This window comes from Tamandua tetradactyla, chromosome 13 (assembly GCF_023851605.1).
Source record: "Tamandua tetradactyla isolate mTamTet1 chromosome 13, mTamTet1.pri, whole genome shotgun sequence".
Lineage (NCBI taxonomy): Eukaryota > Metazoa > Chordata > Mammalia > Pilosa > Myrmecophagidae > Tamandua > Tamandua tetradactyla.
The window spans coordinates 88,598,408-88,612,146 of NC_135339.1; the positions used below are offsets into that span (position 1 = coordinate 88,598,408).

Sequence of the window (13,739 nt, forward strand, 5' to 3'; positions counted from 1 at the left end):
TCAGTGTTTGCTACATGTATTTTGGAGCATTCTGGTTCGGTGCATAAATATTTATGATTGTTATGTCTTCTTGCTGAATTGTTCCTTTTATTAGTACATAGTATCCTTCTTTGTCTCTTTTAACTGTTTTACATTTGAAGTCTAATTTGTTGGATATTAGTATAGCTCCTTCTACTGTTTTCTGATTGTTATTTGCATGAAATATCTTTTCCCACCTTTCACTTTCAACCTATGTTTATCCTTGTCTAAGATGTGTTTCCTGTAGACAGCATATAGATAGGTCCTGTTTTTCAATCCACTCTGCCAGTCTATGTCTTTGGATTGGAGAGTTTAATCCATTGACATTTAGTGTTATTACTATATGGGTAATACTTTCTTCTACCATTTTGCCTTTTGGATTTTATATGTCATATCTCATTTTCCTTTTTTTTGTCTTTACTCATAGTCTTCATTTCTACACTCTTCTCCACACCTCTCTCTTCTATCTTTTTGTATCTGTCTCTAGTGCTCCCTTTAATATTTCTTGCAGAGCTGGTCTCTTGGTCACAAATTCTCTCAGTGATTTTTTGTCTGAAAATGTTTTAATTTCTCCCTCATTTTTGAAGGACAGTTTTGCTGGATATAGAATTCTTGGTTGGCAGTTTTTCTCTTTTAGCAATTTAAATATATAATCCCACCGTCTTCTTGCCTCCATGATTTCTGCTGAGAAATCTACACATAGTCTTATTGGGCTTCCCTTGTACATGATGGATTGCTTTTCTCTTGCTGCTTTCAAGATCCTCTCTTTCTCTTTGCCCTCTGACATTCTGATTAGTAAGTGTCTTGGAGTATGTCTATTTGGATCTATTCTGTTTGAGATATGCTGCACTTCTTGGATCTATAATTTTAAGTCTTTCCTAAGAGTTGGGAAATTTTCAGTGATAATTTCCTCCATTAGTTTTTCTCCTCCTTTTCCCTTCTTTTCTCCTTCTGGGACACCCACAACATGTATTTCATGTACTTCATATTGTCATTCAATTCCCTGAGTCCCTGCTCATATTTTTCCATTTTTTCCCTATATTTTCTTTTTCTTGTCAGATTTCAGATGTTCCATCCTCCAGTTCACTAATCCTATCTTCTGACTCTTGAAATCTACCATTGTAGGTTTTCATTGTTTTTTTCATCTCTTCTACTGTGCCTTTCATCCCATAAGTTCTGTGATTTGTTTTTTCAGACTTTTGATTTCTTCTTTTTGTTTATTCCTTGCCTTCTTTATATCCTCCCTCAATTCATTAATTTGAAATTTGATGAGGTTTTCCATGTCTGTTCGTATATTCTGAATTAATTGTTCCAGCTCCTGTATCTCATTTGAATTGTTGGTTTGTTCCTTTGACTGGGCCATATCTTCAATTTTCTTAGTGTGATTTGTTATTTTTTGCTGGTGTCTAGGCATTTAATTACCTTAATTAGTTTATTCTGGAGATTGTTTTCACTTCTTTTACCTCGGGTTTTCTTGCTGGATGAATTTGTTGTCTGTCTGTTCTTTGACATTCAGTTCAGCTTTTTCTGGACCTCTAGCTTAGGTTTTGTTTAACAGAGGAGAAATTTTCAGTTCTTGTTTTCTTGTTTCTTGCTCTGTCTGTATGGTTCCTTTTACCCCCCACCCTTAGGAGGGTCTACTTAGGTATTATAGACCCCAGCTGCTTTTTCCCAGACCAAACTGGCCTCCTTTCAGGAGGAAAGAGTCATCTGCATTGGTTTTCCCTGAGGGTGAGACCCAGCAGGTTGAAAGACTTTCCTGTGAAGTCTCTGGACTCTGTTTTTCTTATCCTACCCAGTATGTGGTGCTCTTCTGCCTGCAGGTCCCACCACCATAAGATGATGCAGTGCCTTTAACTTTGGCAGACTCTCCCTGCTGGAGGCATGGTGGAGACAGAGGAGAGGTTGTAGGCTGGTTTTAATTGCTTCAAATTACCAAGCCCTGGTGTCTGAATTCCTTCTGGGAGGGATTCCACCTGAGTTGGGCCTCACCCCTCCTCTGGGGAAGGCACAGGCTCCAGACAAGCCTCAAACAAGCTTGTTTCTGCCTGTGCCTGGGGCAGTTGAGCCTGAGAAGTCCTGCTACTGTATCCAAGGGCAGTCAAGCCTTTGTAGAAACACAGCCACAAAAACCTCTGTTTCTTTTTCCATCAGCCCTGCCCCTTGGCGACGGAGCAGAAATGAGTGACCTCTACTTTGACCAGGTTCACCTGAGATGGGGGACTATTTTTAGTTGTCAGAATTTGTTGATTAATGCCACAATTGGCATTTGGTTGCACTCAGCCCCTGCTGCTGCTAAACTCCCTTTCCTTTCCCCTCTGGGAAGCAGCCTATAGGGGAGGAACACAGGCCGCCGTGGCTTGGGGAACTCACCGTTCTGGGGGGGCTCGCAGTCGGTCCAGCTGGTTCAGACTGGGGTACACTGTGGGTCCGGTCACTGATGTGGCCCCAGGAGCTGTTCAGTACTGTTCCTGGTTATTTAGTAGTTGTTCTGGGGGAAGAACTAAATCTCGCACCTTACTAAGCCACCATCTTGGCCTCAAGTCCCTACTTCATTGTGGTTTTGATTTGCATTACCCTAATAGCTAGTAACACTGAGCATCTTTTCTTGTGTCTCTCAGCCATCTGTATTTCCTCTTTGGAGAAATGCCTATTCATATCTTTTGCCCATTTTTAAAACTGGGATGTTTGTCCTTTTTTTTGTCAAGTTATAGGATTTCTTTATATATACTGTATATCAAACTCTTATTAGATATGTAGTTTCCAAATATTTTCTCCCTTTGAGTTGGTTGCCTTTCTACCCTTTTGACAAAGCCCCTTGAACCATTAAAGTATTCAATTTTGGAGATTTCCCATTTATTTATTTATTTATTTTTAATTGATTGTGCTTTGGGCATAAAGTCTAAGAAACTACTGCCGATCACTAGATCTTGAGAATGTTTCCCTACATATTCTTCTAGGAGTTCTATGGTAATGATTCCTATATTTAGATTTTTGATTCATTTTGAGTTAAATTTTTTTCATTCTTTTGGTTATGGATATCCAGTTTTCCCAACACCATTTATTGAAAAGACTGTTCTGTCCCAGCTGAGTGGGCTTGTGAACCTTATTAAAAATGATTTGATGGGGTGCAGGGTTGTTCAGTGGTAGAATTGTTGCCTGCTATGTGAGAGACCTAGGTTCCATTCCTAGCCCTTGAACTTTCCAAAAACCAAAACAAAACAAGCAAGGAAAGAAAAAACAAAACAAAAGACAAAATTCAGCAAACAGTGCTGTAGTAATGGGATACTCAGATGGAAAAAGGAGTGAAATGTGATTCCTGCCATACAGCATACAAAAAAAAAATTTTATTGACCATAGATGTGAGGATCTACTTCTTCGCTCTCAATTCGATTCCATAGATTGAGATGTTTAGTTTCATACCAATACCATTCTATTTTGACCATTTGGCTTTATAATATACTTTAAAGTCAGGAAGCATGATACCTTCCACTTCATTCTTTTTAAAAATGTTTTTGCCTATTCAAAGCCTGTTGCCCTTCCAAATAAAATTGATAATTAGCTTCTCCATTTCTTCAAAGTAGTCTGTTGGAATTTTGATTGGTATTGTATTGGATCTGTAGATCAATTTGGGTGGAATTGACATCTTAACAGCATTTAGTCTTCCAATCCATGAATACAGAATGTCTTTCCATTTATTCAGGTCTTCTTTTATTTCTTTTAGCAACATTTCGTAGTTTTCTGTTTACAAGTCTTTACACCTTCAAGTTTATTCCTTGATATTTGATTCTTTTAGGTCCTATTATAAGTGAAATTTGCTTGATTACCACTTTGGATAGCTTATCACTAGTGTATAGAAACAGCATTGATTTTGCATGTTGATCTTGTATCATGTCTCTTTGCTGAATTTGCTTATTATCTCAAATAGTTTTGCTGTCATTTTTTTCTGGATTTTCTGACTTATAGGATCATGTCTTCTGCAAACAGCAACAGTTTTAATTCTCCTTTCTAATATGGATGCTTTTTATTATTTTTCTTGTCTAATTGCTCTAGCTAGAACTTCTAGCACAATGTTGAATAGCAGTGGTGACAGTGGGCATCTTGTCTTGTTCCTGATCTTAGAGGGAAAGATTTTAGTCTCTCACTATCAAAGATGATGTTAGCTATGGTTTTTTCACATATGCCCTTTATCATGTTGAGGAAGTTCCCTTCGATTCCTACCTTTTGAAGCATTTTATCATGAAAGCATTCTGAATTTTGTCAAATGCCTTTTCTGCATCAATTGAGATGATCATGTGGTTTTTCCCTTTTAATTTGTTAATGTGAATGATGTATTACATTAATTGATTTTCTTATATTGAACCACCCTTGCACACCTGGAATAAAATCCACTTAATTTTGGTATGTAATTCTTTTACTATGCTGTTGGATTCTTCCAAGTATTTTGTTGAGGATTTTTGCATCTATACTCAGTAGAGAGATTGGTCTGCAGTTTTCTTTTCTTGTATGTTTATCCGGTTTTAGTGTTAGGGTAATGTCAGCTTCATGGAATGAGTTGTGTAGTGTTCCATCTTCCTCAAATTTTTGGAAGAACTTGAGCAGGAATGGTATAAATTCTTCTCAGAATGCTTGGTAGAACTCTCCTGTGAAGCCATCTGGTCCAGGGCTTTTCTCTCTAAGTTTTTGATGACTGATTTGATCTCTTTACTTGTGATTTGTTTGAGGTCTTCTATTTCTTCTTGAGTAAGTGTAGGTTGTTTGTGTGTTTGTAGGAAGTTGTGCAGTTCATCTAAGTTGTCTGGCTTGTTGACATACAGGTGTTCATAGTAACCACTTACAATTTTTTTAATTTGGGGAGGGGTTCATAGTAATTCCTCCCCCTTGTGTCTGATTTTATTTATTTGCAGCCTCTCATTTTGTTTTTGTCAGTCAAGCTAAGGGTTTGTCAATTTTATTGATCTTCTCAAAGAACCGACTTTTAGTATTATTGATCCTCTCTCTTTTTTTTATTCTCCATTTCATTAATTTCTGCCTTAATCTTTGCTATTTCTTTCCTCCTGCTTGCTTTGGGATTAGTTTGCTGTTCTTTCTCCAGCTTCTCCAGTTCAGTTAGAACTCCAGTTCAGTTAATTGATTTTAGCTCTTTCCTCCTTTTTAATGTTGGCATTTAGGGTCCTAAATTTCCCTTTCAACAATTCTTTCACTGCATCCCATAAATTTTGAAATGTTGTGTTCTTGTTTCATACATCTTGAGATATTTATTGATTTCTCTTACAATTTCTTCTTTGATCCACTGATTGTTTAAGAGTATGTTGTTTAACCTCCATATGTTTGTGTATTTTCCAGTACTCTGTTGTTGATTTCCAGCTTCATTCCATTATGATCAGAGAAAGTTCTTTGTACGATGTCAGTCTTTTAAATTTATTAATTCAATATTCAGATTTCTTTAAACATCTTTGATTAGTTTGTCCAGATTCTGTATCCCCTTCAACTTTTTGATCTGTTGCTTTGACTGGGTTATTTCTTCTTGAATTTTGGGATGCTGTGAGATTTTTTTGCTGATATTTGGTCATTTGATTATCTTATTTGGATAGGCTTATTCTGACGGTTGATTTCTCTCTCCTGTCTAGGGTTTTGTTGTTGTCTGGCCTTGTATTAGGGCACTGCTTTGACAGTTGGTCCTCTGTAATTCTCAGCCAAAACAGGGCTGGGTACCTGTGCAGGGTTGTAGACTGGCTCCATTGGGTGGGATAGGAGTCTGGGGAGGCTCTGAAAAGCCCTGCAGTTCCCCTGCACTTTCCAGCCAGTCCAGCCTGTCCAGCCAATGGTGCCGTTTGGTGACTTACTCGTCCTCTGAAGCTGTTTACCTTCTGGAGCCCAGGTGGCCTTTGATTAGTTGGGGCTCAACCTGTGGGGTTCCTGCACCCTCACTTCGCCAGCTAGAATCTGGCTTAGTTTGGGTCTGTGTCCCCTTCTTTAGATGTGGCAGAGGACTCCTCCAGTTGCCCCAGTCTGCAACTGTCCCCCATGTAAGGATTGGGCCTCCCAATGCTGTTTTCCGTAAAGTTGGGAGATGGGACCAGGACCCAGGGCTGGAAACACGGTCTCTGTCCGTACTTTCTCAGACTCTTTGTCCTGCATTGACCTGGGCCTTGAAATGTCCTCCACTGTCCCTGGAGCCCCCAGACAGTTGATTTGGGTAGTCTCTGCCTGGTTATTTGCTGCTTTTAAGGAACATTTTGCAGTTCCCTCACTGATCTTCCATTCTGGAAATTCCCCTTTGCTGCCTTTTTGTATTCCACTCTTCCCCGTGGTTTAAGTCTTGCCCAGGGCCACTGTAGGCTTGGGTCCCTGTGACTGGGTATAGGTGGGGATCTGTCTTACTGCTGTGAGAAATCCTGTAGTCTGTGTCCCTGGTGAAGGGATTCCTGCTGCTGCCTTTGTGAATTTCCTGAGCTCCCTGGGACGGAGTGGGGGTGGGGTGGGGGGAGAGGACCAGCTGGTCTGGGATGGAAGTTTCAGTCCTGATAATTTTTTCTTTCTTTGATTTAGCATTTATGGGATCCTTCTCCAGTCTATACCTTCTTCCAGAGTTCTGAACACACAAGAATTGTCCTTCCTTTGGCTGAAACTCTGGGAAGAGATTTCCAGTACCTGTTTACATTGCCAAGTTGATCTTTTTAGTCTCTTTTATCCTAGACTAGTCCCCTAATCCTTTTTTGGTATCTCATAAGTTTTTGAGGAGACCAGGCCAACCATGTCATATAATGCTGTGTTCTGGATTTGTCTAGTTGTTTCACAGCTGGGGAGGACATTTAACGTGTTGGTCTGTCCCTTTCTTTTCTATGAAGTTTGAATTAGGTCTAAAGGCTTGATTAGATTTAGGTTCACATTGTTAGCACGACCACTTCAGAGCTGATGTTGTACACTTCTCATCGCATCCGTCAGGAAGCTCGTAAGGCAGGCTGCCCTCCAGTAGTGATGCTAGGCTTGATCTTTTGTTAGGGTGGTGACAGCAAATCTGTCAGGGAAAACTGTAAAGATACAGTTTTTCCACTGCAATTAGAAAATAAGCTATGGGGTGATCATTCAGCCCCATGTGACTATTCTGCTCCCCAGTAACCTTGTACCCAGTGATTCTAGCATCCATTAGTGATCTCTGCCTGAATCAATTATTAAAGTAGGAGTTGCAGAATTAGTGGTTTTCTAATTCCATGATTATTTCCATATTTATTAGCTAGTTGTTTTCTATAAAGTAGAGCTTTCCCTCATTAACTGGTTGAGGAACTACATTTCATGCTATAAAGTCAAAGTAAATGTTTAAACTTTTCCCAGCAATTAGCTATTTTCAGAGTAACGAGTTGGTTTAATAGTTATCTCTAATAATGTCAAATGAGTCTTTTTTCACTTCTTTTCTTATGTACCATCATGGGCTCATGGTTGTTTTAAAATCCCATAGTTTATACTCAGTTATCATCATTGTCCATTTTTAATGAGATATAATTCACATACCATACAATTTATCCTTTTAAAATGTACAATGTAGAATGCTTTTAAATATATCCACAAAGTTAGGCAAACATCACCTCTGTCTAATTCCAGAACATTATCATCACCCTGAAAGAAAGCTTGTGCTCATTAATTGTCACTTCCCATTCCCCAGCTCCAGCCCCCTGTCCCCAGCTCCTGGCAACCACTAATCTACTTTTGTCTTTTAGATTTGCCTACTCTAGACACTTCATGTCTAAATATGTAGCTTTTTATGTCTGGCTTCTTTCATTTAGCATCATGTTTTTGAAGTTTATCCATGTCGTAGCATGTATCAGTCCTTCATTCCTTTTCATTGTTGAGTAATAGTCCATTTTATCGATAAACCGCATTTTGTTTATCCACTCATCAGTTGATGGATACATGCATTTTATATGAGTAATTCTCATGGCTTTTCCTCTCAAATTATGGTTTCTTGGATTAAGCCAGGTAGGATGAAATAATGGACCTGAGTTTGGTGACTTCCAAATGGGGCAGATTCCTTTGCACCTCTGTACTTGTAGCCAAATGCTTCTTCTTCTGTATGTTGCAGTCTCATGCTTGCGTGCTATGCGGGACACCTAGATGTTGTGAAATATCTCCGAAGACATGGTGCCTCCTGGGAGACTAGAGACTTGGGAGGCTGCACAGCTCTACACTGGGCTGCAGACGGAGGACACTGCAACGTGATTGACTGGATGATAAAGGATGGCTGTGAGGTACGGAGCTCCCTTACTAACCACAAACATATCGTTAAGAACCTGAGATGTCTTCCACATGACCTTGGATAGTCACCTTTGACTAGGTGAACTTAGAAATCCTGGGCAAAGTTTTCTGACATCCCAACAAGAAGGCTTCCGAAGCCTTGGAAGAGAAGAGCATTGTAGAATGGATTTGATGGTGAGGCTTCAAACTGTCATAGACTTTCACCTCGTGTAGGAAAAGAAAAGGCAGTGCTGAATGTGGGGTCGAATCTGCTGCTTCCTCTAGTTTGTGTTCATTCCTCATTCATTCACCTACTTGCCTCTTCAATCTGTCAATGAAGCTTTCTTGAGCAACTCCCATGTACCAACTACTGTCGTAGGTGACGGGGCCACAAAGATGTGAGAACTCCTGCAGCCCACCCTGCTGCTACTTGTTGCTTTAAAAATAGATTATTTTGTTCTTGGTTTGCTTTTAAGATTATATTCATTACCAAAAAATCCCAGAGAGCAAAGGAACTATATTAAGAACAGAGCATTTCAGCTCTTAGTATCTTTATCTGGAGGTAGGTATGCTGATCTGCTATTGACTTCATGCCAAAAATTTGCTTTATCGAATGGAAGTGGAATGGTTTGAAGTTCTACAGATATTTAAAGATGGGTAAATAGAATTAGATCAATTTTGGTAACTGCCGATAACTTTGAAACTTTAATTCAGCACTTCTAAGAAGTTAAATTAAAATTTTGAGACATGGCACTAAGAAATGATGTACGAAATGTTGTCCTAATTATGAATACCAGATGGTATAGCATGTTGATAAATTAAACTGATGACCTGAAAAATAAGTTCAATTGAGAAATGTCATGTCTACTGGAAGAGGTTTGTAGGTTTTTTTCTATTTTTGTTGCTGAAGTGTGACTGTGGGACAGCAGAGTTTAGGATGTGGGAACTCTGAAGTGAGATGGGCTGCTGCTCCTTTTGGACTGTTGAGACAAGTGCTCTTGAAAGGGAAAAACATCTGAATGAGTAAGATAATTCCTTCGTATTACCTTTTTGTCTTAGAAACTTGCACAAAAGGGCAGAAGGCTTAGCCTGTGCCTCAGTGGAAGGGCTGAGCCACACTTGCTGTGCACAGCAGTGATGGCTGCCTCGGTTGGCTTATGATGACCTAGTAAAAGTCTCTCATTGAAAATGAAGATTGACCTTTGCAGGAAGAAAAGAAGGGTCCAGAATGGGACAGGTCTCTGTCATAAACATTTGAATACTGGATGTGACGGGTCTCTGGGCTTCAGCCATGAACACACTTTATTTGGTGTAAAGACTGCCCTTCTCTGTGGCACTGGAGCCATTTTGTTGAGGATAGAAAAATAAGCATGGATGTGTGTGCTAGGATTTTTCAGTGGCTGGTCTATTGGCAGACAGAAGAAGTCAACAAGTCCCTCCTTATTCCTGGCAGTTGGCTGTGGGAAGGAATTGGGAATGATTTTGTACTCAGTGCTTTACTTACTTTAACAGGGAACAATTTCTACATTTAATGAGCCTTGTGACCTCAGGAAAGGCCCTTGCCTGTTCTGAGATCTGGCTCAATCATTTGTAAAACAGGAATAGAAATACCTATCTTTGCTTAACCCTCAGGACCAAAGAGAACATGTGCGTGAAAGTGCATTGAAAACTGTGTAAAGCACCATGTAATACTAGGCGATTATTTTATGGTTATTTAAATGTAACAGAGTTGCTGCCCATAGGTTATTTGTTATTTGCAGGAGGAAGAGCTGCAGCTCCTGACAGTTTTGTGGTGGGTAATCTCATACATACAAATAACCTGAAATATCCCAGCTACTGGCAATTCCTTGTTTGTTATTCCATTCTGATGTTTTACCAAAGCTACAGAAAATCTGGGAAGAATTCTTCTGTAACAGAACTAGTTTTGTGGGTGTGTATGTGTGCACACCGGCACATGTGCATTTTTACTTCAGTACCTAGTTTCAGGGATTGTTGAGGTCTTTGGAATGAGAGGAGGCAACATTTGCATTTTTTTAATTCTAAAATATTTCTTTCCAAACATTCAATTGAGAGATTTCAGTGTAGAGTAGAGCAGGTTATTGGAAATGGTTATTTGATTACTGGACAAACCATATCTTGGAGAAGGAATTAGGTTGGCCAAGGGTTCAAATTGGTATTCAGATTAGACAACAGATCTCGTTGCTTTGTATTTTTGCTACCTGTGGGTCTCCTGCTTAACACTGTTGAGTATTGATGAGCATAGGTGCATGTGTATATTGCTGCCTCGTTCCAGAAGGGATTTGAAGCTGCTTACAAAAATATATCAAACTAAGCACAATGAAATTTATTTAAAAATAGGTGAGCAGAATGAGAAGAGAGAAAATATGGTGGGAGTTCACATGGAGCCGAGTAGGGTGGTTATGGTGACTTAATTTTCCTAGCCTGTCTTTTTTTTCCATTTGAAAAGAATGTCGATGGAGGTGGGGTTGGGGAGCACTGCCGCCCCCGCCCCATGGCCCCCCACCCCGATTCTCACGCATCCCGCTGTCTGTAAGCGTGAATGACGTGGGCACAGTCTCATCACCGCTCACCCAGCCCAGAACGCCGGCTCACGGAGCGGGGGCCATTCGGGCAGACCCCTGTCCCCTAGATCGGTGTCGCACGGAGACCTCTAAGGACAGCAGTGGGACTGAGAGCCGCTCTGCCTGCGCCCGGCAGGTGGACGCTGCGGACGCGGGCTCGGGCTGGACGCCGCTCATGCGCGTGTCGGCCCTGTCCGGGAGCCGGCCGGCCGCTGCCCTCCTCATCGCCGCGGGCGCTGACGTGAACGTGAGGGACAGAGACGGGAAGACGCCGCTGATGGTAGGCCGAGTGCGCAGGCTGCCTGGCTGCAGGCGGGGACCCGGGCGTGGGTGGTGCTTTTCTGTCTAGGCGTCCTTGGGCCCCGAGTGGGTGAGCGGCCCGGGGCTCTCTTTTCTGACGCGTCCTGCTGGTCCGTTGCCGAAGGCGGGAGAACTCCGCTCGCGGGTCCCGGAGGTCTTGTTATAGCCGCTTCTTCAAGGATGACGGACCCCACCCTGGGGACCACAACAAGCCTGTTCAAGCAGAAAGGGCCGCTTTCTGCACCGGGCTGGCCTCATGTGTCCCAGGCATTTTAATGTGCTGCAAAGCCGACTCCAGGGCCGCATTCCTTGCCTCACGATGGCCCTGGGGCTCGTCGCGCGCCTAGCTCGGTGGCTGTGCCAGCTGCTCTGCCCAGTGGCCGCCCCTAGCCTCGGTGGCCGCCCCAGCTGCTCTGCCCGGTGACCACCCCTAGCCTCGGTGGCCACCCCAGCTGCTCTGTCCAGTGGCTGCACCAGCTACTCTGCCCGGGGGTCGCTCCAGCTGCTCTGCCTGGTGGCCGCACATAACCTCGGTGGCCGCGCCTAGCCTGGGTGGCAGCGCCAGCTGCTCTGCTTGGTGGCCACCCCTAATCTTGGTGGCCGCGCCAGCTGCTCCTCCTGGGGACCAGTGGCCTCCTGCTGCCTGCGCTGGCTGCCGGCGGCCCGAAGGTATTGCTCACAGCACCCTATTTTTTTTCTTTTTTTTAAAGGTGGCTGTGTTAAATAACCATGAGGAATTAGTTCAGTTACTTCTTGACAAGGGGGCGGATGCAAGCGTAAAAAATGAGGTAAATAACTCTATCCAAAGACTTTTCTTTGGGATAAGAAAAAGAGAGTGTGTGTGTGCATAGGTATAATTTTTGTTCCCTTCTTTTTCAGTTCGGCAAAGGTGTCCTAGAAATGGCCAGAGTGTTTGACAGACAGGTGGGGAAGTTCTTTCAGCCGTTCAAGACGTGTTTTGTAGTATTTTTAAAATGGGAAAAACTACCAAAACCTTGGCTCACATTCACCTGTTTGTTTTGTCTGTCTAGAATGTAGTCTCCTTATTAGAAGAAAGGAAAAAAATGCAAATGCTGAAGAAGCCTTCGGCCTGCTGATCAGAGCACCATTTATCTACGAAATCCAAGCAAAACAAAGTAAAACATGGCTACTGGACTAGAACTGTGAAATTCTGCAACTTGGAGGGCTACACATTGGATTATTTTTTTTAGCTGAAGAGTCACAGTAACTTTTTTTTTTTAACATATGACTGTTCCCACTTTGAAATACATCTTTTTTTTACCTAAGCACGGTGTGTTTATATATGTGTGTGTGTGTGCATGCATGTGTGCACGTGCATGTGTCTGAAGATCTAGGATGTTTTTTTGCACTTGTGCCTTTTGGAGTTAGATGTGAAACAAAATATTTATGTACCAGAACCACGCAACCACACACGGGTCTCCCACTCTTGCCATGCGCCCCCCCCCCCCCCAAGCTGTCCTCTGAGCCACTCCAGGACCGTTGTTGAAATTCTTCTCTCATATGTTTTCAATTATGCCCTCCCCTCCTTCCGTCAGGCCTTCCATGCTGTGTCCTCAGCCTGGTGTTCCCTCCAGGAGCAGCGCTGCTCCTCAAAGCCCAGGAGGCCACGCGAAGGTTTTTCTCCTCAGCTGCTGGCCTCACATCAAAGCACAAAATACATATTTCAGGGCTCTGATTCTGTTCTATTAGAGGTGTCTGGTTGAGGGTCAGACTTTTTAGAGCAGACCTGTCTGAGAATGTGTTTGCACAGACTTATACCCTGACAAGGAGAGACCCGGCCTGCTGGCATGTTGATGGCTTTGCCAAAGAATCGTTTATTAAATGTAGTCTTTAGAAAAGAAAGGTTTTTGATGCTGATCATGTACTCTGTAGACAAGTAGGAATTAACTGCAACCAGGTCTGATGGCTGGGAGCTTTAAGACACAAATGTGGGGTTTCTTACTCAGCAAAAACGCAGCTCGGCACCGAAATTACCTAGCAGACCACAGGCATCGTGCATCTCCAGAAACAAGCTGGTGAGCTCTGGCCCCATGAGGAGACCAGCTACAGAGGTCTGTTGAGGAGCGAGAAAGGCCAACTAAAGGGTGATTTTGGCTGGCGGAGCTTTGGGGGGGGGGGGTATAGGGAAAAAGCACATGAATCAATTTTATTGGTGTTGATAATTGTCAGCTTTATTTCAGGTAGTTAATAGAATATCCACTTTAGGAGCTGGATCTGTGGGCCACGTGTACTTCTGTCTTTAGATAGTTTGTGAGGGTTTTAGTTTTCGTGTGTGTTACCTTAAATTTGCTAGATTAAATTTTTTTTTTTTTTTTTTTTTTAGAAGGAAGGAAGGATAGAAGGAAGGAAGGAAGAAAGGGAAACATCTTTAAACATTTTCTTGTTTTTATTGTATTCTGTTTCTCCGTTTTTGTTACATGGGCTGGGGCCGGGAATCGAACCGAGGTCCTCCGGCATAGCAGGCAAGCACTTTGCCCGCTGAGCCACCGCGGCCCGCCCTGCTAGATTAAATTTTAAAAAAATTTCTCTAAATAAAATTAGAGCATGTTCACAACTTTCCAAAGCCCTCCTTTTCATGTTGACATT

General features: G+C 42.2%; 1 protein-coding gene across 2 annotated transcripts in view; it reads left to right on the forward strand.

Annotated features, from left to right (window-relative positions):
* Positions 1-12,418, forward strand: part of FANK1 (fibronectin type III and ankyrin repeat domains 1) — a 143,822-nt gene extending 131,404 nt beyond the window's left edge. The window contains exons 7-11 of one of the 2 annotated variants that reach the window (XM_077126388.1): positions 8,099-8,264; positions 10,969-11,112; positions 11,843-11,920; positions 12,012-12,056; positions 12,164-12,418. In XM_077126388.1, coding sequence (XP_076982503.1) covers positions 8,099-8,264; positions 10,969-11,112; positions 11,843-11,920; positions 12,012-12,056; positions 12,164-12,229 — 499 coding nt within the window. In that variant the 3' untranslated portion in view covers positions 12,230-12,418. The remainder of the gene's footprint in view (positions 1-8,098; positions 8,265-10,968; positions 11,113-11,842; positions 11,921-12,011; positions 12,057-12,163) is intronic. The other variant, XM_077126389.1, reaches the window with a different exon arrangement.
* The last annotated feature ends 1,321 nt before the right edge of the window (positions 12,419-13,739 follow it).